Source organism: Cavia porcellus, unplaced genomic scaffold (assembly GCF_034190915.1).
Source record: "Cavia porcellus strain 051 isolate PalLab524CR breed Dunkin Hartley unplaced genomic scaffold, mCavPor4.1 scaffold_7, whole genome shotgun sequence".
Taxonomy (NCBI): Eukaryota; Metazoa; Chordata; class Mammalia; order Rodentia; family Caviidae; genus Cavia; species Cavia porcellus.
This window is the reverse complement of record NW_026947490.1, coordinates 73,089,419-73,114,553: the sequence shown is the minus strand read 5'-3', so window position 1 is coordinate 73,114,553 and position 25,135 is coordinate 73,089,419. Positions and strand designations below refer to the sequence as shown.

Genomic DNA, 25,135 nt, shown 5'->3' with positions numbered 1-25,135 from the left:
CTTCAGTGCAGTTCCGCATTACTAATGTACCCAAGCAGAGCAGATGGAAGTACACAAAAGAAACACATCTAGCTCCAGGGTAGTTTGCTTTCTAGAAATAGCTAAAAGTCAGAGGTGTGATCATGTAAGAACTGAGCCTATTATTGAAGAAGTTGATGGACTGTGACCAGCCAGTTCCAGCCTAGTGCTCTTCTGCAGCCCAGCCAGGCCTGTCTGCGTGTTGCGCTTGGCTGCTTCCGTGCCAGCAGAGGTGAGGAGCTGCGGCTGACAGGAGGGAACCTACAGTGCCTAAGATACTTGCCATCCGGCCTTCTGTAGAAAAGCTTTCCCACCTCCTGCATCATACAAGAGCAGCTTGCGATTATTTACCAGTTTTTTTTTTTTTTACCCTAAACTATTTTAGTAGAAAATGAAAGTCAGATTTTAAAAAACCTGAGAAGCTTAATGAAGTAGGTTGAGGAAACATTGTGATGGTTTTGTGGAAAATTCCCAGGCTCATTTTTTTCATCTTTGGAAATTGATAATCCACGGGAAGCTTCAAATTGTAACTGGTTCCTTTTTCTTAAACATCAGAATATGGTCCAGCCCATGAAAGAGGTGTACGGAATTAACCTCTCGGATGGCCTTTCAGAGGAAGATTTCGCTATTTATTCGAGGTGAGGTAATTTCATATGTAGAAGGGGAAGTATGAATACTTATTGTTACATAGCATACTGATTTTTTTAAAATGAGAATAGTCACTTATACAAAAGGAAATGAATTCTGGTTGGAACGTGTTGGTAGCCTTTAAGAGCCCAAATCTAGAACATTGATTGGTATTAGGAGTTGAAGGGCATGGTGCCTGTTTCTCAGACATGGGCATCACTGCAGGCAAGAGGCAGCCTCCCTCTCTCAGCATCTGTGTGTGTTAGGGGTGGCCAAGGAGTGCTTCGGGACTGCCTGGCACCCACTTCTGCTATACCCGGGCACTGGAGCTGTCTGAGGGCTCCTGCAATTACAGTTCTGCCCGGAGCAGGCAGGCCGTGGGCTGCCCCGGAGCCTGTGGGAAGGGAGTGGCGCCACCTCTGGACGCTGTCTGCAGGCCTGTCCTACAGCTTCCTGTTCCACTGCCTGTTTTGCTGCACTGAGCCTCGCCTACATCCAAGCACCTGAGACTTTCTTGGTTCTGCAATTTTATTCAAATTTCTAAGCCCTGTTCTCTGTGTCTTCCATTTCCTCATCTTTCCCAGTGTCTTTGATTTGCTGACTTAACCAGACCTGAAGCTTTCTACTCCCTTGAAGCCTCATATATCCACACTATTTGTGTTTTAAATTCTGACACTGATTGTAAACTTGATTTGGGAAGTTTAAAGGTCTGTACAAGTCATCAATATTACAACATTCTGCTCAAAAAAAGGTCAGAACTCTTTGCTAAATATACACGTATGGTGAGCGCTCTACGGAAGTGTTGAATACTGTAATGAGTAGTTTCTGAGGTACTTGTGACTATTAAAAAGCTTATGAAAGATAAATGATAGTTTATCTGTAGTTGTCAAAGATATATCTTTTAAATAGTAGAAAACAGAAAGGAAACCTGCCTTTTATCGTGCCCTGAAACTTCCCAGGGGCATTAACCTGTGTTCTGAGGGAAGGACGTGTGTGGCACGGGCAAGGTCCCGTCTGCTTGGCTCTTAGCTGTCCAGAGGGGAAATGTGGCAGTAGTGTCACCAGCTGGCGCCACCATCCTGGTATCCTGCTTTAACGTCTGCCCTTAGGAGGGCCTGGAATATACCCGGGAGCAGCGGTTGGTCCTTACGGTCCTCAGGAAATTGGGTCAACGTTCCAGGTTCTCAGCAGCATCCCTGCTTCAGGGGGTGGATTCCTAGCCAGAACTCTCTGTTTCCGTGGCATTTACTTCACGTCAGGCACCTGCCCCGTGCTTCCTGCACCCCCGTGCTTCCTGCACCCCGTGTTTCCTGCACCCCATGCTTCCTGCACCCCGTGCATTAGACTGTATCACACTGAGATGTCCTAAGGGATCATCTGCTGCCATTAGCACCGTTTCCTGTCCAGGTCTGCCTCACGTATAAGTGAGTGGAAATGCAGTGAGGTGAGCATGTGATTTCACTCTTATCTCTGTGGAAATGACTTACACACTGAGCAGAATCCCATCTCCTTTATTCTGTCAAACTCAACGTAAGTTCAGGCCTCGAAAATTCTGTGGAGTCACATCAGAATAGAGAGGGTTAGGAAGGAGTGGGACCAGCTGAGGTGGAGCTGAGGAGAGGGGCAGGTGCCCTGGGTTACAGGTGCTTTGCTGAAATAGCACTGTCTTACTTGGAAGCACCCAACATTTTCCATGAACTCCTGAATTAATTGTGGTACCCCTTCTTTACCTTACTTGTATCCACTATAATTTGTAGATTTGTGCAGCTGGGGCAGAGTCAACATAAGCAAGACAGAAGCAGCCAGCAGCTCTGTTCCAGATGCTCTGATGGAGTTATCAACTTGTAAGTATTAGCTTAGACCTTTAAGAAAATGTTTGCATTGATGCCGTTCTTAGTGGTTTTGGATGACTTTGTAAGGAAACCATCCAGTGTCTTCAACAAGTTAGTATAGTAGATGTGCTAAAGCATTTCTTCCTGGTACCTTATTCAAGGAAAACTAGGTCTTTGGGGGAGATGGGGGAGATGACAGCCTGGGCCATACTCAAGTGGCGCTTTGGAGTTGAGATTGGAGTTAGCAGAGACTTCTTCCCGTGGATTTTGCCCTCCACGATCAGTGGATTGGTTAAGCAGCGGTGACCCTGGAAACAAGACTAGTGGAGACCCTGAGCAGGGACAGGTTGATCTCTTCTAGCCAGATGTTCCCATAAGTTCTGTTAACTTGTTATACATGAACCCGGTGTTTAGTAAATTCTTAAATAAACCACCGTGTTAGGAGCGTGCCACTTCCCTGTTTGTTACCAACATAAATGCTGTTTCATTTAGTTTCCTCCTCTGCAAAAAGGTATAACAGTAGCACTCACCTCAAAGGAGGGTGGGCTTAAATGAAGCAATGTATCCAAAGTTCTTTGAATGGCTCTCAGAAGAAGTTCTCAGTAAGTTGTAATCATTATCTTGTTCGTATTTATTGTTATTCTCTGCTTATTCAGACCAAACATAGCAAAAGGCTGTGACCCAGAGAGGTCCCAGCGTGGCTGTGGAGTCCATCAGTGTATGAAGGTCAGGAAGGAGTTGGACCCACTGAGATGGAGCCGAGGCGAGAGGCTGGGAGGAGGCAGGGGCCCGCTGGTTAAGGGTGAGGCAGCCTAAGAAGAGGGACTAGAGGGAGACTCTATAGCTGACCCTGGTAGAGTTGGGGGAGCAGGTGTGGGGCTGAGGGCAGAGAGCTGCAGGGCAGCCGGAGGTGGCCGAGCAGACGAGCGGATGGAAAGGGGCATCACAAGCCTCTCCTCCCCCTCCTTGTCCCCCCCCCTTTTTTGGCATATAAACTCCATTTAACTGAAAGAGCCTTTTTCTCTGTCATAACTATTCAGCATGTGGAAGGATGGGCTCCCAAATGGCTTGAAAGTGATATGGCCAAAAGGAGGAGGCATTTGAGGGTGTTAGTAAATAAGAGATTCTGTGTGCCAACCTGTATTGGATACATTGATTGTTCTGTTAAAATAGTATGATTCAACTTATTTGGAGATGAGAAAATAAGAATAAAATAACATTTCCTGCCACATACCAGTGCAGCTCCCGTGTTCTTGGGGGAAGGCAGATGGGAGAGGAAAGCTGGCCGCACCTATGGCCTTCCTTAGCCTCTTACCGACCTCACTCACGCCTCCGGCTGTGCGTGTCTTAGACCAGAGGCTCGGGAGCTTCCCTGAGGTTGGGTCAGCTGCAAGATTTGTTATCTGGTATGTTTTCGGGGCCAGGGATTTAGCTCGGTGGTGTAAGTGCCTGTCTGGCAAGTGCAAGGTCGTGAGTTCAATCCCCAGTACAAAAAAAAAAAGTGCGCTGGTATGTTTTGGGTTTTGTTCCATCTTATTTGCTTTGTTTTGTTTCTTTTCATTAGTACGGTGTGTAGCACATACTGTTTGCGTTCCTTGCACGAAGCTGGCGCATTATATAACACATCTTCATTACTTGATCATGGCCTGTTCCCTCCCCTCCCTGCATCTTGATCCCCCTCCTCGGTTCCCTGCCTTTGATTTTGCCCTTTGTGCTAACACACCGCCGCTAGGTCCCGGTCCAGCTGGAGCAGCACATGACCACGGTCAGTCCCTCCAGGTCTCCCAGCCTAGCCACTGCTGCAGGGCCTGCGGGTGATGCTTGCTGATGACACAGTGTCTTAATGAATCCATGTCAGCTGCTCCTTTTTCTCATTGTATAAATATTGATAATGTCTTAAGCTTCCTGCCAGCCCAAACCCAGTAGCAAACACTGTTAAATATCTTTTTATTGTGCAGTGTAGACTTTGTAGGTAGAATAAAAGACAAAGGAAATAGTCGGTGGTTTTGCTGATTGTCTGGAGGCTCCTGTAAGGCGATGTTGGAGCTCTGCGCTCACCAGCATTCACTCTGAAAGTGTTTCAGGCTAGTGCTGGACATCCACAAGTACAGAGTCTCAATCAGCATTTCCCTCACCGTGACAGAGGAGCCGTCCTGGGGAAGTAGGATGAGGGCTCCTGTTGATTATAATAAGATCCCGAGGCCCAGGCAGAGGGAAGCCACGCAGGAAGAAACTGGCTGGCTCGAGGTCACATTCTCTTCCTGCCATAACTGGTTCAAGGTCATACGCTTTGGGGACCAGACCCCCCGGGGTGCTTAATGGTGACCCCTCTTCTGTCCTCTCTCACAGGACACCGATCTCGGCTTTCTCACAAGACGACATCTATGAGGTTCAGCCCCCAAGGGTAGACAGAAAGTCCACAGAGATCTTCCAGGCCCACATCCAGGCCAGTCACGGGATCATGCAGCCCCTCGGAAAGGAGGACACGTCCATGTACCGGGAGTACATCAGGAACCGCTACCTGTGAGGAGAGCGGGCCACCCTGAGGGGGCCAGGAAGTCACACTGGCTGACGTTACCATCTGTGCTGTCTCACCTGAAAGAGGCCGTGTTCCCAAGTCCTTCGCCTTGGAAGCGTTTGCCTCTTTGTGTACCACGCAAAGTATAAAATACAATAAAGAAATAACTGAATGTTACTGTCATTTTCTTTGCATTATTTATTGATTGATGCATTCGTTTGTTTTTTAAGACAGGATCTCACTCTCTACTGTAGGCTGGCCTTGGACCCCACTGATCCTCCTGCCTCAGCCCCTGATTACAAGTGTGTGCTACCAGGCTTTTGCTTTACATTAGAAATCCTTTGTTTCAAAATGTGGCAATGTAGTATCTTAGCGTGTACTCTTTGTGAGTATCCCCTGTGTGCCAGGCACTGTGGTAAGATCTAAGACCAGTACAGTGGATGAAACATCCTTCTCCAGGGGGAAGGAAGGCAGACGTTTCTTGTCCTTTTCCACGAATGCAATGTTTTTCATTATGGTGATTTTATAGTTATTTACTTAGTACTGGGAATCAAACTCACAACCTCGCACTTGCCAGGCAGGCGCTGTGCTGCTGAGCTACATCTCAGCCCTGTGGTGATTTTATTTCATTTGTTCTGATGGCTTTAGGTTAACTTTGTATTTTGATTTTAAAAAAAGTTCATTACCCCAAAAATCCTTGTTTTGGGGAAATACTGAAAAATTTATGAATAAAACAAGATGTCAATAAAGTGCTCCCGGTGGCTTAGGAAAAAATATGTGGTAAAGCAAAGGGAGTGGGCTGTATTAATTGGTAAACCTGAGTAAAGAGCCGATGGCTGTTTGAGTTACTCTGCAGTGTTTCCATAAGTATAAAACTATATCAAAGTGAAACATTCAAATTGCTGCTCTTCCTGACTCTTCCTGGGTGCGGTTACATCACCTAACGGGACTCGGCCACCCAGGGAGGCGCTGCTGGCTGTGAGCACAGCTGTTTTCCTGGCAGCCAGGCACTGACGTGACAGCTGTCTGTTTTCTAACAGCTGCACACCAAGGATTTGGTCTCGTGTATGTGTGCTTTTATTATAAATGAGCACGGTTCTCCCTCCCCCCAGACAGCTGAGAACCAAACAGAAGAGGATGCGGCTGTCTGAGGGCAGAAGGAAAGCTGACCAGCTGCTGTGGTCTCTGAGGTATGGCCACCACGGAAATGCTGGGACGCTCCGCAGTTTTACGCCGTAAGCGATGTTAAGTCCCTGTTTAGCCGAAGTTTTTGATCGATGCCATCATGGAAGCAGAATTAGAGAATGACAGTAACAGCTAGGAGGGAGTTCAAATCTCTGACACACTCGCAGGAGTCTGCCAGCTCAGAGATAGTCCTGGTTACTGCAGAGGTGCCAGTGCCGGCTACAGATCAGACACCAGCCTTCATTTATGAAGGTATTTAACCTGACTTCTACTTAGCAATGAGAAGAATGAGCTTTATACTTGGTTCTCCCCGTAGTTACTAAAGGAGGGTAATAGCACCTGCCTTTTTGTGCCATTGTGAGGTTTGGAGATGACGTAGGTGAAACACGTGGCCGTGGGTCCTACGCAGTGACACGTGGTTGGTGGTGGCATTGGAAGTGGTGATGGCAGCAATGTTTATACTGCCAACAATCTGATTCTTAAGGCACTGCTTGTGCCCAAATGCATCTGTTTAGGGAATGAGAAAATGTGATAGGTTGACTGGGTAGCACTGGAGAGATCATTGGAGATTATTTGTTGTTTTTGAGACTGTTCAGGCTGGCCTTAACTCACTATGTAGCCCAAGGTGGTCTCAGACTCATGACAGCCCCTTCTCTCAGCCTCCCAAGGGCTGAGATTATAAGCATGAGCCACCACACCTGGCCCCGCAGAGATTTTTTGAATAGTGGGATTTGTGAGTGTTTTTCAGGTTAGCAAAGAAAAGAAGGACGCTGCTTATTGCAGATCCCTAGTTCCTCACCCTAAAGCCTGAGGCCAGATGCATTGCAAAATTAGGAAGTGGGTGTTAGCACAGAGACGGTACAAGCACCTCCTAACACTCCCAGCAACTGCTCTTTGACCTACTAATTGTACCACTGGTTTGGATTACTTTAGCTTACTCCATACAGGACTACACATGAGATGGTCTCAGGTTGATTCCATTTACCTATAAAAGCCTCAACTTTTCATTATTTATGGCTGAGTAGTACTCCATTGTATAAAAACACCACATCTTTTTTATGCATTCTTCAATGGACATTTGAGTTGTTTCCAAGATTTAGCTGTTGCAAATTGTGCAGCTATAAACATACTTACACATATATTTGAAAGAGTTTTCTGGTGCAATAGAGAAGTAAAAGTACAAAACAAACAGGCTTATTGAGGTGAGGACATGGAAAGGAGCACACAACCCATGGCAGCTGGGCTGTCTCCTCTGACCGGGATATGGGGTATGGGCCACATGTAACCTCTGACTGGGGTGGTGCTTAGGGCGGGCATTGATGACGTGCAAGGAGCTGATTGGAATTTTCTTCATGCACACTGGGAAAGGAAAAAGGAAATTGTAATAGGAGAAGGAGGAAGTGACCTCAGGGTGAACATCTCCACTGCCATAATGTAGTTTATTCTAAGGAAAAAGTCTTTCATTTTTTTGTCTTTTTATTATTAGGAAAAGGCAAAGTCTCTCATTTTTTGCTGAAAGGGGGCACCGTATTGGGGTTTAGGAAGGTTGATGGGATGAAGGTGGATGGCCCTGTAGAAGCTGGTACCAGGTGTTTCAGCCAGGACAAGGAATTAATCATTGGTGAACACTCACATCCTAGATTGGAGAAATAAAAATACAAGGTGCTATGAGGAAGCAGGTCACCATCATGATTAAAGGACCCAGAAGAGGTAGAAGGAAAGGTGCCTTTGATCTAAATATGCCATTCCATTGGGGCCACAGTGAGGAAGAATCTGAAAACTAAGCATGGAGTTGGGAGGGGTGGAGTTATGATAGGTAATCATTCCCCCATCTGACGGGGTCAAAGTTAGATGTGTAGGTAGGACTTGTCTTTGGTCCAGGGGCTGAGTGGAGAGAACAGGAAGCATGAGAAATGTAAGTCCTGACAGCTGAATTGTGGGATGGGGAGGGCCACATCTGTGTCACTATAACTGACATGAGATCTTAGACCTTCAGGAGTCTCATGTTTAACTAAACAGCTGAGGGTAGAGAGAACTAAGTTACAGTGAAAAAATTAACTAATAGAATGTAAGGGATCAGGAACCAAACAGGATAACAAAGCATGAGCTAACCTGAAAATTGTGGCTGTGGGGCCTTGGTGAGATGGAGGCGGGAGATAGGTGATGAGGTGACCACTCAGGATGTTTAGAGTCAGGGGAGTTGGGTTAGGAGGGCTCTGCTTAGCTTGAGCGATGTGGAGCCAGGATGCCAGTCCAGCGACCTTGACCACCGTTGAAGTTCCAAGGAAGACCAGGTAGGGGCCACTCCATTTTAGTTATAGTCCTGTTGAGAGATCCGAGGAATAAAGGCTGGACCATTATCTGACTGAATACTCTGAGGTAAACTAAACCTTGGGATGATTTCCTGTAACAGAAGTTTAGTAACTACATCAGCAGTCTCCCTGGTTGTGGGAAAGGCTTTTATCTATCTTGAAAAAGTACAAACAAAGGTGAGAAGATATTGAGAGTTTTGTGGCAGGGCATGTGTGTAAAATCTACCTGTCAGTCCTGGCCAGGGTCGTGTCTGTGGAATTGATGAATAGGAAAGGAAGGGAATGGTATGTGTCCCTGAGGAGAGGTTTTACTATAGAGATGACAGGTGTAAGCTGTTGAGACCTCAGTGTCAGTCTGCATAAACACAAAGGAATAAAAAAAGGCATTTTTAAGATCTGTGACTATAAAGTGAGTGGTGGAGGGAGGGGAGCATGGTATAAGGGTTTGGCACCATGGGGTGGATTGGGGCGGCAGCCCTATTGATTACCCTAAGGTCCTGCACTAAACAATAGGACCCAGCAGGCTTGAGTACTGGGAGAACAAGAGTATTATAGGGTGAATGGGTAGGTTTAAGAAAACCATTGTTTAAAAGGTGCTTGATTATAGTTTAAGTCCCCGTAAGTGTTCAGGAGCTATGGGACACTGGGGAACACAAGGAAAAATTGAAGGATCCCTGAGATGAATTAAAATAGGCATGGCATAGGTAGCGCAGGTGGGATTGGCGGTATCCCAAACTATGGGATCGACCAGAGAAGGGAGGGGAGGAGATGACTTTGCGGTGCACTGTGAGGGTGTGTGGAGGACAGACAGGACGGGATCTGTGCACCGGATCTTGCTGTGCACAGCACAGCTCTGCTCCCCTGGCGTCTTTCTCTGGAGCCCGCAGGCATCGCCTGCATTCACTGAGTCTCATCTGGTTTGATTCTCCTTTCTCACACCATGTGCCAGGAGCTAGGGAGAAAGTATACACGGCCCTTTCCTTTTTCTGCAGTGTATCTGACTCCAGTTTTCCCCTTCAGATCCTTCCTAGAGCCCAAGAACCCACTTCTTTCCTTTTATTCCCAAGTTGTTATTTTCTAGGGTGTGGATTGTGAATCTTGGAGAAGCTGATCTGTTGCTGCTAACTGGTCTGCCATCTTCCCAGAAGTCCCTCCATGATATATTTTTAATGTATTGATCAGTCTCAACTACACATTTAGTGTATAAGGGATAGCGTAAAACTGTAGTGTATTTTATGACTTTATAATACTTCTAGTTGTATCTGTGGTATTTCTTCTGCAAAATATGTAAAACTGATGCATACAAATTATCAAAACTACACAAAGAAATAATAAAATCCTGCATAGTCCAATAAGCAATGAAATGAAGCATTAACTCTTTTTAAAAACTTATCATCTGCTGCTGTTCAATATAGTACTCAAACGTTAGCTACAGCATCAGGTAAGAGAAAGTAAAATAAAGAATATATATAGAAAAGGAAAAGTTAAATTGTCATTATTTGTAGATGACATCATCCTTTGTAGTATGCACACACAAAAAATAACAAAATCTCTTAGAATTAATAACTAAATTCAGTAGTGTATCAAGGTACAAAATTACACAGAATTCAGTGGCATTTCTGTGCAGCGATGATCAAAACATTAGGAAAATAATACCATTTACAGTGACATCAAGGAAAATTAAATATTTAGGAATTAACCTCACCATGGAAGTAAAAGAACCCTATAGTGAAAACTCTAGGACTGTGAAGAAGGAGATTGAAGGGGACATCAAAAATAAGTACCAGGCGTGGTGCCACACGCTGGCATCCCATCACCTGGGTGGCTAAGACAAGAGGACTGCCGTGAGTTCAAGACCAACCTGGGCCACACAGCGAGTTCACAACCAGCCTGAACTGCACTGCAAGACCCTATCTCAAAAAAAAAAAAAATATCTCTTGTTCCTGAATGAGCAGAACCAATATTGTCAAAATGGTTATACTCACAAAGCTGATAAAAGGATATAATGCAATTCTAACAAAAGTACCAGTACTATCCCTCACAAAAGTAGAGAAAACAATTCGAAAATTTATATAAAAGTATAAGAGACCCAGAATAGACAAATCAATCCTGGTTACCAGAAGCAAAACAAGAGACATCACAATCCCAGACTTCAAATTATATTATACAGTTACAGTGATGAAAGCAACATGGTCTGGCCCCCAAAGTACACCCGGACCAATGGAACGGAATAGAGAAGACAGAGACAACTTCAGACACATTCTGCTCTCTAATGTTTGATAAAGGAGTCAAAAGCACAGTGGAGGTGAGAAAACCTCATTAATAAATGGTACGAGAAAAACTGGCTACTCACATGTCTCTCACTATGTACTAAATTAAAAATGGATCAAAGATCTTAATATTAAATGCTTAATCTGCTGGATGATAAAATAGGTAAAACTCTTAACTCATAGGCATAGGCAAGGACTTTCTGAACAAGAAATAACATTTTAAAACCAACAAATGGGATCACCCAAAAGTTAGAATGCTTCTGCACAGCAAAAGAATCAACAGAGTGAAGGGACAACCCACAGGATGGGTAACATTTTTGGCAGTGATTCCTTGGACAGAGGACAGAGACTATATTTTTAAAAGCATAAATGTTGAGCCTGCCCCCCAAATGGCAACTGAAATGAATGGACACTTCTGAGGACAACTGGCCAATAAATACATGAAAAAAAGTGTTGAACATCTCTGGCTGTTAGAAAATGCAGATTGAAACAACAGTTCTATCCCATCTTAACCCAGAAAGAGTTAAAGGCCATCTTCGGGAAATCAAATGAAAACAAAAGCTGGAGAGGATCCAGGAAACACTTGACAGGATTGGTGGGAATGTAAATGAATGTTATGGTTTGCATCTAGATGTCCCCCCAAAGCCCCAGATGGTCACAGGGCTTTTTCAGAGGTGGCTGGATCTGGAGCAGGTGATGCTGGGTTTAAGGGTGTGTGGTTAGTGAATCAGTCCACTGATGGGGTGGCACCACCTAATCCTGGCAGTGTGGATGAGGTAAGAGGGCAGAAAGACACTGTTGAGGTCTCATTGCTCTTGCTGTCTTCTGTGAATGGTTGCCCCTCTGCCATGCCCACCCTGCCCTGGAGCCAACCGATTGTGAACTAAAATGTCTGTGAACTATAAGCCAAATAAACCTTTCCTCCTTTAACTTTGAGTGTTAGGTATTTTGTCTCAGCAGAAGAGAAAAGTAAATAAAACAACTAGTAAAGCCACTGTGACAGTCAGTATGGAGAGTTCTTAAATAATGAAAAGTAGAAACTCCATTTGACCCAGGCATTACCCTTGCAGGTATCTCCCTAGATCAGTTAAAGATGTCATATTACAGTGATAACGCATGCCCATGTTTATAGCAGCACAGGTTATGATAGCTAAATCTTGGAAGAAGCCTGTAGGTCTATCAGTAGGGGTTGTACAGCTTTGGCAGTACATGTAGTAGATAAATGGGTGAAACAAATGTACTACTCTGCCCTAAAGAAGATCAAACTGGAGTCATTTGTAGGAAAATGGATGCACGTTGGGACCATAATGTCAAGTGAAATAAACCAGATTGAGAGTGTATACTGTAGGTTTCTCTTATATGAGAAATTGATTAGGAACCAAACACAGCTTTTGAACTTTCTGGCTCCATCTAGAACTGCAGTTCCATGGGACTGTAGTCACAAGGGACTCACTGTTCCTGGTTATTTGTTGTCTTTTGAGACAAGGTCTTGCTGTGTAGTTAGTTCATCCTGGCCTTAAACTCACTGTGTTGCCCAGGCTGGTCTCAAACTCACACCAATTCTCCTCCCTCAGCCTCCCCAGTGCTGGGAGTAGAGGTGGGCACCACTACACCCAGCTTCCTGTTTGAATTTTAAAATACAGAATTTAAAAACTCTCCTTTATGAGAGTTTTGGCACAAGGAAAATTTCAAAATGTTGTTTAAGTTGTGTATCATAAGACTAACTGAAAATACAAGTCTGTTAGGCAATGAATGCCATAAAATACATGACAATGTGAGGTCTATAATATTCTTAAATACCTAAAAACACACAGACTAGAATAATGATTTGCATATGACACATAAAATTCTGGTTGACCAGTGTTGTTAAATATTTTTCAAACTTCTATTAATGTATCATCCAACTTGCAGTACCTGATATTCCTTTTAATTTCTCATTAAAATACTTATAAGGATACCCCACCAGAAGACCACAAAATGGCAAGGAGGGACGCTAATATCACACAGTCCTAGCTGTGGGTGTAGGTGTAAAGAAATTGAGGGGAAATCCAGCTAGCTTCAGTGTTAAAGACAAAGACCTGAAGTAAATTTCTGGACAATAGAAAACATATTTCATATACAGATCCAACATGGATGGTTTTAAGAAAGCAGAACTAATTTTCTATCTTCTCACCCTACAACCTGTCCCTGCTTGTGACACAGACTTTGTGTAGAGAAACTATACTTGCACACACATGTACACCTACTGCCGTTGTAGATCACTGTGGGAACCATCTTCTGAGCTAAGGTGATATGTGGGTTCTCAATAGAACCCACCTTTTAAGTTTCTACCACTGCTCTGTGTCCTCTGCCACCTTCTTCACTAGATCTGGTGCCACCCAACTTCTGGCTCTTCCCCAGTGTCAAAACGACGATGAAAGATAAATGTTGAATTTATTGAAGACATCAGGGCAGCCAGTACTACACAATTGAAGGCACAAAAGGGGACAGCCAAAGCCACCTTAGAAAGTGACAAGGACCATGGGATAAGTGTGTTCAAATAGTGGGGAGAGTTTTGAGGAGCACTAATGGCAATGTCTTCTACTGCAACAAATGTTCACAATTCAAAGATTGACCGTATTTTTCTATCACACCTCACGTGATGGTTATGGATTAGAAGCATCAGTATTGTAAAGATGGTCCATAGATCTGATGCAATCTCAATTAAAATCCCAAAAGAATGACCAAGAATAGCCAGTGTGTTTCTAAAAGAGGAAAACAAGATAAAAAGCCATCCTGCAACTGACTTCAGGACTATCAGAAAACTAAACTAAGAAGTCAGTATAATTTTGGCATAATAAGAGCAAAATAGAGTGATGGAATAGACTGCAAAGACCCAAACACTACACACGTACAAACACTTGATGGACAACAAAGGGGCATTACTGTGTGTGTGTGTGTGTGCGTGCACATATGTGTGTACATGTGTGTGTGCACGCGCGTGTGTAGCAAGGTTTTTAGTGACCCTGTGACACTTAGTATCCACTTGAGAATAACTATAATTTACCCCAAGTGTCACAGCATAAGAATGTCAGTTCCAGGTAAATTATGTAGCTAAGTTTGAAAAGTAAAATAATAAAACCCTCAGGAGCTAATGTAGGCCAATATATTTACAATGTTTGGTAAGCAAAGATTCCTTTATTTTAGAGAGAATAAAATAAAGCAAAATGAAATAGAAGAAAGCCAATCAAAACAAGACAGTGTGAGTAACACAGGATTTCAAAACAAGGTGATAGGAAATCAATACTGGCTACCATAACGCCTCTTCTAGTCTTCAGAATAGCTGTCCATACCTTCAGATATCGTAGAACCAAAAAACACAGAAACAGAATAGAACCGATAAAAGCGAAACAATGAATGCAATTCAGCACTTCAAAAACAAGAAAAGTAAATTCAAAATAGCTACCATAATATATTTTATCCTCAAAATAGCTGCCCCTGTCATCAGATACAACAAAATCAAACAAGATAAAACAGAATAAAACCCAACCAAACAGAACAATGAGAATGATACAGGATTTTGAAACAAGAGAATAGGGAATTAACAGTGGCCACCACCTTCAGGAGATTCCCCATATACGCGTATTGTGATGCTCTGAACAGATGATCAGACCACCGGCTTTAGGCCTGCAGGTCATGAAACACCGAGCACTACAGGCACTAAGTTGTGTTTTACCTCAGTGGCTCTCACCCCAGCCTGTGTGTCTCAGGATCAGTCGCTTGGGGGTGGGGGAATGACGGCTCCTCTCCTGTCCCTGCCCGTGTGCCTGAAGGGGCTGGCGTCTGGCTCCTGCACATGGCACTGACTCACAGGAGGTCTTAGCTTCTTGTTGACTTCCTGCTCTCCTCCCCCACAGTGTGCAAAGGCCAAGATTTCTTAAACATAGTACACAATAAATAGATATGGGACAAAACTGATAAATCATCCTCCATTAGAATCAAGAACTTCCTTGAAAAATACCCATTCATAAAATGAAATGGAAAACCAGAGTGTTGGAAATTACTCATATTGCTTATAAATAAGCACAAAAATTTGGTATAGGGACAATGTAAGGAACTCTACTAATAATATGTTTCAAATACAGTAAAAATGACCAAGATGCTTGAGCAAACACTTAAAAAAGAATATCTAAAAATTTAAAAAAGATCTGAATTGGCAATAAACATTAAAATTATGCAACCTCATTATTCGTTAGGGAAATACGAATTTAAATTATAATGAGATACTCCTAAACATCCACTAGAGTGCTAACATTATGAAAGACTGGAAGTGAACCCTAAAATTAGGGTGATGAAGACCAGGAAGAGGAAAAGGTGTGGAAAGGTCCCTGGGCTGCTGGAACTCTTCCACGTTTGACCTGGTAGTGGTTATATAGGGAGTCACTTGGGAAAATTCACTGAGTTTTGTTTCCTGTATGTTCCTTGTATTTCATAACAAAAAATTATTAAGATCAAGGGCAAACTTTACTCTTGTGCTCAGGAGGACTCAGTAGCACTCTGAGTAAGTCCAGCTTCCCAGCAGCCTGCGCTCCTTGGATCGCATCTCCAGCTGCCGTCCTGAGCATCCCTGTCTCCCAGGAAGCTCACCACGTGCCCTGATCGTGAGATTCCTCTGCCTTCAAACCCCTTATTCAGGCCTTTGGCTCTGTCTTGTCATTGTATCTTAAACCTGCCCTCGTCTTGCCCCTTCACTGCTATCGCTATGGTCTAAGGTAAAGATAATTTGTCTTCTCTTACTGGGATCGGAGAACAAAACCATGAGGGAGAAGGTTTCAAAGAATTCACAGGACCAAGTGTTGAGGACCATCTCTGTAAAACTTGAAGTTGCCCAGAAGTAGAGCAGGAGTGAAGACATGAGGAGAGTGAGAGTGAACCAGGACTGCAACCCAAGAAACGGGCACAGTGGGACCTAGAAATCTAACAGGTCTCATTGATTGGGTGACGCAACATTCCCATCAGGGTATCTGGAGGCAGGGAGGGACTGGGACCTGGAAGCCATAATGATGACAGTGCCTTCCCACTCCACCCCAGGGCAGCAGTTTGCCACTCCGTAGTGTGGAGTGTTAGGGCAGAGTGGTGTTGCACGTGTCATGTGAGATCATACTTGGACGGTACCTGAGACCAGCGGTGACACTCAGAATACCTAACAACTGAGTTGAAGGCAGGTCTGTCTGTGTGAACGTCACACAGGATCATGTGCTTAGAAGGGTCTTTTGTGTTACAGGTCTGCCCCTGTCTAATTGTCTGCAATATTTGTAACTAACTTAGTTTTATATACATATATATATATATATATATATATATATTTTTTTTTTTTTTTTTTTTGTACCAGGGATCAAACTCATGACCTCACACTTGCCAGGCAGGTGCTTACACCACTGAGTTAAATCCCCGGCCCCTACAATATTTTTTTGTGTGTGTGTATGTGTCTTTTTCATTTTTTATCAGTACCGGGGATCGAACTCACGACTGCCTGCTTGCAAGGCAGGTGCTTATGCCGCTGAGCTAAACCCCCAGCCCCCACTACAATATTTTTGAAGTGCTGTCTCTGACTGTGGTTGGGGAGACTTGGTGTAGTTTTAAGTTGGGAGCTGAGAATGGTCAATTTAAGGAGCAACCATGTTTAGGGATCCCCTCCAGAGAGCTAATTTAAAGGGCCTCAGACAAGTTTTGTTGTGGTTTAGCAATTATGAACTCTTGATCTGGTGGATCTTGGTAAAAGGAATCTAGCATAATTTATCATTGGTTTTATCTGTATGATCACTTGAGATTTAGCAGCCTGTAGGCAAGAATAAACCAATTTTTTTTTGGAAATTAAAACATACACAATCAAAACGTGAACATTAGAATGGAAAAGCAGGCTTGGGAAAGAGCCAGGTCCATTTTTATGGGGCTGGAATGGTGATTATAACCCGCTGTCTTTTAGACCTCTGTACTCGATTCTTGTATTTGGTCATAAGTCTCTCTAGTTTTAGTTGATCTTCCCTAAAGAATTTAAGGCTTTTTGTTGAGCTTTCATAGACTTTATTGTAGTTTTTTTTAATGACCAATAATGGTAGTCAGCTACCAGTGTAGCTGGAAACTTAAAAGGGCCTAGTGACTGGAGTCCTTTTTAAGTTTAGCTTACGATTTTGGCATTGTTTTATACATTTTATGCCTACTTTTTTGTTAGATGTTTAAGACCAAATTAAAATGCACTGTATATTCAAATTGACATTAGCCAAAATTGACATTTTATTATATACCAAGGTCAGTTAAGTCTCCTTAGGACTTACCTGGGAGCTGGTACAGAGTCTCTCGGTGTTTCTGTCATTGTCAGCCATCAGGGTGTATCGTGGCTGTTGCTTTTTATGAGTTTCTTGAGACTCTCATTAGGCGCACTGTAAACTGTAGATTTTTTGTTCTCTGTGGTTCAGTGATCTCCCTGATCGGGAGCCTGGGAGATTCACCAGAACTGTAGTGTGTCACAGAAAAGATTCTCTCATGTCCTTGTTGATCTTGAGGGCTGGGGCCAAAATATTGGCTGTCCTCTTAGCCCTGCTATGTTTTTTTAGTTTCTGTCCCCAAATCTTAGTTGTTAAGCACCCAGAAGAGAACATCAGTGACATTAGCATTGTAGGGAGAATGGTGAGCTTAATTATTATAACTGTATTTGAATACCAAGTATCTCAAAATATAAAGTATAGCAGATGACTATTATTTTTTTACCAACTATGGATGTTTTAATAGTGCAATTCCTATAGAGTGTTAATAGATGACAGTTACATTTTTATAAAGAAAACTTCAGATCAAAAGCCATATGTAATATTTTCACATGACAATTATGCCATTATTTTTGTGACACACTTAAATGTCCTTTTTAATCCATCATCTCCATTTGGTACATAAAGAAGCTCTCACCTAATTTATTTTCTTTTAATGTGATATCATTGAAGAAGTTTGTGACACTGTTTGGACTCTTTGAGGTCTAAGTATTTTTTTTTTTCTTTTTGGTACTGGGGATCGAACTCACAACCTTGTGCTTGCAAGGCAGGCACTTATGCCACTGAGCTAAATCCCCAGCCCTGTCTAATATTTTTCAGTGTAGTGGCAGGTATATATAGCATACACATCACATGACTTTTTATTTTAAACAGAAGAGAGAAACAAGAGACATACAAATAACTACATGAACAACAAAAACCCCCAAACGATAACAATATAGCCTTCCAAAACAAGATGATAGGAATTTAACAATGGTTGTTACATTGCATATTGTCATCTTCAAAGGAGTTGGTTAGATCACCAGATATAGACATACAAAATTGATCTAATCATGAGTAGTAACTGTTCTTTTCCAAGGACTAATAGAACTAGTAGTACAATCGTTTTAGTTATTTTATGTATAAACAAGTTTATATCTTTTTCCTTTTCCTTTCCTTCCTTCCTCCTTTCTCCTATCCCAGTTATTTTTCCCTTTTGAGCAGTTTCTTACCCTTTCACAATATCTATTGTAAATTTTGGATCTTTATTTACTGCTTTGGTTTCTTACACTAGCAGATCATCTGGTATTTACACACATGAGTCTGATTTATTTCACTTATGAACATGGTCTCAAGTTTCATCCATTTGCCTATAAAATCCTCGATGTGATCCTTCTTTATAGGTGAGTAGTACTCCATTGTATAAAAATACCATACTTTTTATCTATTCCTTGATTTATGAGCATGTGGCTGTTTCCAATATCTGTCTATTACAAATTGTGCTGCTGTAAACATGGGTGCCCATATATCACTGCGCTATGATGTTTTCAATTCTTTTGGGAAAATGGCCATAAATATCAACTTATGCATCAACATCACTTAAGATTTGTGAAAAAAAATTATCATTTGATTGGTGACTTTGTGTTCAGCGTGAACCTCATACAAATAGCTAGAGTTCAAGAGAAAGCAGATGTTTGTCTAAATATGAAAGAAAATGTTTATCACCATAAACAAGCCCAGTTTTATATTTTAGAAGACCTGTACATCTGGAAGACATGAATATATTTAATATCATATGGTTAGAAATATGAACAGTTTTATTTGTTAATGTTGTTATGCACCAAGAGCATCTTTTAATGAGAAATCTTATTGCTTTACCCATAGAAGACTTAACCTTTTGATAATTACCAATGTAAATACATCACAATATTTTTAACAATGTTTATTGAAGTGTCTTCCATAACATCATGGAGACTACTGAGACCCCCATTAATGAACAGATGCTAGACTAAAGTTTTTTAGGTAGTTTTATTTTTATTTACCTCGGGGAGTCCTGTTTTGTAGTTTTTCTACTCTAAAAGATCTTTAATTATCTCCACAAATTTTGATGACCTATGAGAATGAGATCATAACAACATTGTTTTGAATCACTGAAAGTTTCTCAAATTATTGTGAACAGACAATTATATGTGCAGGATTCATAAAACCAATCTCAATATCACTTTGATCCATTGGCAATCTGGGTGGAAGCATGTTCTTAATTTTAATGACATTTGCCTATAAGTCAACTAAATTACAGGTGTTTCTAAAAGAGAAATTTGTTGAGCTCAAATGAAAAAACTTCATGGATTGGACAGACTGATAAGCAAATACACATAAGATAATTTATTTATAAAATTTGAGTATACTCAGATATATTGGCCAATTGAATTATAATGTATAATTTTTAAAGTTTGTAGTTATAAATAGACTAAAGAGAACTTTTTGTAGGTCAATTAACAGATTTAATAAGAATTTGAAGGCATAAAAACTTTCTATCTATAATTAATATTAGTTATATTTTATTTTGTCACGAATCTGGGAAAATTTTGTATCCTTTTTTACATATAGTTTTTAGTTTAGGAGTCTCTACACACTCGGTTACCTACTTAGGCCTTTTTTTATAAACAGCATTTTGGGGATCTCTTTGTAAAACCTAACACAGCAAAAATTTATCTAAAGAAATTATGAAGGTTTTGTCCAATCAGAAACTAACAGTAATTATAAATGTGTTTGTCTGATTTTAATTATTATTGATTTTATTGGCTTTATTCTTTTGACCAGGGAAGTAAAAAATTTTTTATAAAATTTTAATCTGATTAAGATTTTTGTATAGTTTGGGCCTTCTTTAGGACTTTACTTGTATATCTTGACAAGCTATTATGATTGCTGAGGTTTTTGGGGTTCTCCCTTTGCTGCTGTCTTTGTCTTGGTTCTCCTTGGAGGCCCTCCTTGGCTTTTTACATGCAGCACTCTAGTACCCATTTTAAGGATCTTATCGCAATTTATTTTTATTTATTTATTTTTGTCTTTTTGAAATAAGGTCTTGCTATGCAGTTCAGTCTCACCTTGAGCTCACTTGGTAGCCCAGGCTGGTCTCGAATTTACAATGATCCTCCTGCCTCAGTCTCCTGAGTGCTGGGATTACAGGTGTTTGCCACCACACCCAGATTTATTTATATTTGTAAGAGCTAAGTGAACCGTGATCACTGTTGGTCCTGCCTGTGAATGAGAGATCTGTCTGTGTCTCTTGTATTGTTACAACTAGCAGCACCCATGTAGCTGGCAGCTGGTGGTGTTATCAAACAGTGGTGACCGTATGCACAAGAGAAAGGGTGTGTGCCAGTGTGCCCCACATAGAGGGAGGCACAGAAAAGGTGAGCTGTCACTTAGGATGGAGGTGTGGCCATCGGGCACTCCAAGTCAGGGTGTGCAGCCCATGTTTCCTGTTGAGGCTGACATGACATGTGGACAAAGAAGGCGTTTGGGTTTTTCCTCTCCCCTGTCCTGGCCTGGCTCAGGTTCTGCAGAACTCTGAGGTCCTGCTGTGCACCGCTGCTCAGCACCCTCTGGCCCAGGCACCTTCCGCACTGGGGCGTCTCTGAGAAGTTATGGGGAAACAGAACAAAGCAGTTTTTTCCTATTTTTATACTTTTGGTTCTTGGCAGCACTTTAAGATCTGTAGGTGTCTAGACAGATTATTGGGGTGTTTTTGCTTTTTGCCTTTGAGATCAAATCCGTCTCTCCTCAAACACCCCTAGTGGAGGTGACTGACTCTTTTGTAGACTCTGGTATCTGAGAAGTCAGCTCTGCCTTGGAGGCAGAGCCTCTGTTGGTAGTGGATTTGTGGGGGGGGGGGGGGATGGTGCTGTGTGTGTGTGTCTCTGAATCAGGAGCTGATGTGTGTGTGTGCTCTGTGATGGATTTAAAACTGATTGAACTGAGTTTTAAATTGAAAAGATCTTAGAGGGACCCATTTTTTTAAAATCTTGTGTCCATTCAATGTTTTTTCTAACTTGTTTCTAATTATCTATATCCAAGTTACCTGATGAGTTTTTTGTCAGCTGATGAGGCCCTGAGTGTTTTAACCCAGTCTTTTTCCATGTTTTACTTTTGTATAAAGAAATAAACTGGGATTTTTTTTACAGTGGGAAGACTTACCTCTGTGTGTGTGAGAGAGAGAGAGAGAGAGAAAGAGAGAGAGAGAGAGAGAGAGAGAGAGAGAAACTGTCAGTGTCCCTAGCAAAGTTTGGGTATTTGGGCGGGGGGCTTCTTTCTTTGTCTCAAACCTTTTTTACTCTGAGTGGACTTACTTGTTTAGGCTAAAAACCATAGTTCAAGAATTTAGGTCCCTGTTTGGGCACCAGTTATTGTGGACTGATCTGGCTCACAACTTCCTAAATGTGTGTACATGAATGGCTTAAATTAAAAAAAAAAAAAAAAAAACACTGAAAAATGGTTTTGAGAAAGTCCAGGAAGGTCAGAACCCCCTTAGGAGTAAAGCCTCTCACGGAGAAGACAAAGGCAGTCCTGGACAGCACATATTTATTTGGCTTTCACACAAAGGAAGGGGATACTGAGGCAAAGGCCAGGACTGAGGATTTAAAGGCTCCTCCAAGCAGTACGTTTTTCCAATTAAGAGAATCGTCTTATCTCTAAAGTTGGCAGCTCTGTTGCTCTGGAATAGGGACGTCATGGGCTGCCTCAGCGGTGGTGGTATCTCAGCTTCAAAGGATGTTAAGATGAGCTTTTCCAACACAGCCAGCAATGTCTTCACAGTCAGCAGTTTAATCCTTATGTAGCCTGGTCTCCAACAGGCCCCAAAGCAAACAGAGGTCCCCTTTTATACAATTTGTGGCCGCAGTAAGTAGAGATACAGAGGTCAAACGAAGGCAGTTGGTTGTTCCGGCAGCTAATTCGTCCTGGTGCGGGAAGGAAAATGGTCCTGTGCATGTAAGGGTGCTGAGCTGCTGTGCACCCTTAAGGGTGCTTATCACCCCACTCAGTAGTTTTTTGGTGATGATGCCCAATATTAATATTGCCCTAAAAGTGGAAATTCCCGAGAGAGGGCTGCCTGAAGTGTCCCCCTTCTTAATGAGAAAAACCCACATTCCGGAGGGAGGAGTTGCCCAAGCAGTTGCTTGCCTGAGCTGGGAGATCTCACACAGGGAAAGGCAGGCTAGGTTTCTCTTTGAGTTCTGCTTTAGCACCAGGTCCTGTTACTCAGGACCCAGGACATACTTTACCTACATTGACCCCCTGAAGTCTAAAGATTACATGGTAAAAGATAACAGAATGACCTCTCTTCAAAATGAGTTTATTTGAATTATATCTGTTTGTTTTTTAAACATTTCTATGCCTCAAAAATTGTATTACTAGAGTAAAACTAAATTTCCCAAAATAGAAGCTGAGCAGGATAGTGCACACCTGTAACCCCAGCACTTGGGAGGCTGAGGCAGGAGGATTGCGGACAGTTTGAGGATAGCCTGGGCTACAAAGTGAGCTCAACGACAACCTGAACTGCATAACAAAACCCTCAAAAAGCAAAAAAAAAAATATATGTTTTCCCCCAAATAGATCAAGTGCTTCAATTAAAAGTTATTTACAGCACTTTTAGCTCATAAAGTTATAATTTAACTAGTACCCTATCTAGGATGGTCAGTGCCAGGAAGATGGCAGTTACTGCAAACATTTGGCTGAGTCAAGGAGGAGGTGCTTATGAGGTGAGGGCTCTTATATCTTTGCTTTCTTTAGTGTTATGACATTTTTAAATGAACTTATATTTCTTTTTCATTACCCTTGCAGTTAATTGTTCTGATTTTACAGGTTTTCTTTGTTTTGAAACTTTTATTGTACACAGTGTCTGAAAAAATATTGTACAAAGTCAAATCCATTCTTATAAAAGGTATCCTGAAATCCTGTTTGGACTTTGAAAAGACAAAAAATAAGGCCATAGCACACACCGAGCAGACTGACTTTCAAACATGTGAGCAAAACTCACGTTTCCACCGTGTCATTAATTCCTTCTTTTTGCCTTCTGAAGTTCAGTTAAAACAGCTGCTTTTTAGCCTGCCTTATAAGCAGGCAGTCGTGAGTTCGATCCCTGGTACCGATAAAAAGGAAAAAGACAAAAAAAAAAAAGCTGCTTTTTTTTAGCTTCAGATATTTAAACTGTTGGATAACCATCTAAATGTAAAAAGCAAACATTCAAATGCATTGCTATTGACTATTTCAAGCATTCTAAAAAGTAATGTGTTCATGTTTCAGAATTATGCTCCTTACTGTTGACAAAGGGGCCAAACATGTTCACTGTACATTAGCCTCTTTAATAAATTATCATGTTGTGTCTTATTGGATTTTATTATATGTGCTAGTACAAACAAAAATTTTTATAGACAAGGAGATAATATAGAAACCATGGTTCATTTTCTGTTAGTTGGCTCTAAATACCTTGTAATATTTTCATTCTCTTGATGGTTTTACACTGTCTTGATATGTTTGATGCTATAGTATACGAAGGCATACTCAAATATTTCAAGGAAAGAGACACTATGGTAACTACTGTTATGTCGGGATATCTTGTGGTGAAACACTATGTTGCTTAAATTGTTCTGTTCTGACCTGGGTTGTTATGTTGTTATGTCCTGTTTTATCTCAATCTGCCCTTTTTTTTAATTAAGAGGAAAAAATAGCAGGCTATATTATAGTAATCATTTTGATTTCTTATTAACTTGATTTGAAGCCCTGTATTGCTCTCACCATCTTGTTTTGACTGATTTTACTCTGTTCTGTTTTATTTGATAGTATCAAGTTTGAGGGTATCGGCACCTACTTTGAAGACAATAAGATTCACTATGACGCCCATTCTGATTTGACTATTATCTTCTTTTAAAGTCCTGTAATGTCTCCAATGTTTTGGTTTTATTGGTTTTGTTCTGTATTGTTTTATTCAATTTTATTATACCTATGATATAGGCAAATCTTTTTAAGATAGCAAGAGACATTATGATAACCATTGTTGATCACCTTGTATTCTGTTTTTACGTCATGTATTATGTCCAACATTGTTTTGACTGACTCTGTTTTGTTTTGTCACATTTGTTTTTATTCTCCTCAAAAAAAGTAATAAGAGCTGTGGGAGTAATAACACCCAAAATTTGTAACTGTTATTGTAAAAAAGAGAGGAAAAGAAAGTGCTCTAAAGGATATAACTGCATGAATATTTAAGTGAGTAAGATAGATAACCATATTACTAAGTTTTTGTTGGATCATTGAACAGAACTGTTTGCAGTCTCACTGTTTGAATGTCCACTTTGTACGCCTCAATTTTGTAACTTGAACAACTATTTCTAAGATGATAATATGTAATCTATTAGCTAGTGATTTCTTACTGGGTTTTTTGGGAAATTTTGTATTATTTGTACCCTTTTTCTGTTTTTTTTTTCTCTTTAAATAAAATAAAATAAATGGTGCTGGAAAAACTGGCTCTCTACACGTCTATCACTATAATTAGACCCATGTCTATCACCATGCACTAAACTAAAGTCAAAATGGATCAAAGCTTTAATATTAAAGCAGAAATATTGGGTTTATTGGAAGAGAAAATAGAAATCTTTTTCTTTTGTCTTTTTCTTTTTATCGATACCCGAGATCGAACTCATGACTACCTGCTTGCAAGGCAGGCGTTATGCCACTGAGCTAAATCCCCAGCCCTGAGAAAATAGAAATCTTAAAGACATAGGTGTAGGCAGAGACTTCATAAACAAAACTGAATCCACATGGCAATACTACAAAGAATCAACAAATGGAATCTCACTCTATTAAAAAGCTTTTGTGCAATGAAAGAAATCACCAACTGACTGAAAAGATAGCCTACAGAATGGGAAAAATTTTTAGCCAGTTGTCCCCCAGACAAAGGACTTCTATCTAGAATATATGAATTGAAAACATCAGGTCCCCAAAATTCAAAGCCCAATCCAAAGGTGGGCATCTGAGATGAATACACAGCTCTCAGATGAATACAAACAGCACATCAATAACATGAAAGAGTGCT

General features: G+C 41.4%; 1 protein-coding gene across 2 annotated transcripts in view; it reads left to right on the top strand.

Moving 5' to 3' along the window:
- Positions 1-5,178, top strand: part of Fig4 (FIG4 phosphoinositide 5-phosphatase) — a 112,217-nt gene extending 107,039 nt beyond the window's left edge. For both annotated transcript variants that reach the window (XM_063253838.1, XM_063253839.1), the window contains 3 exons: positions 574-656; positions 2,403-2,489; positions 4,827-5,178. In XM_063253838.1, the coding sequence (XP_063109908.1) occupies positions 574-656; positions 2,403-2,489; positions 4,827-5,004 (348 nt within the window). In that variant the 3' untranslated portion in view covers positions 5,005-5,178. The remainder of the gene's footprint in view (positions 1-573; positions 657-2,402; positions 2,490-4,826) is intronic.
- Positions 5,179-25,135: the final 19,957 nt, after the last annotated feature.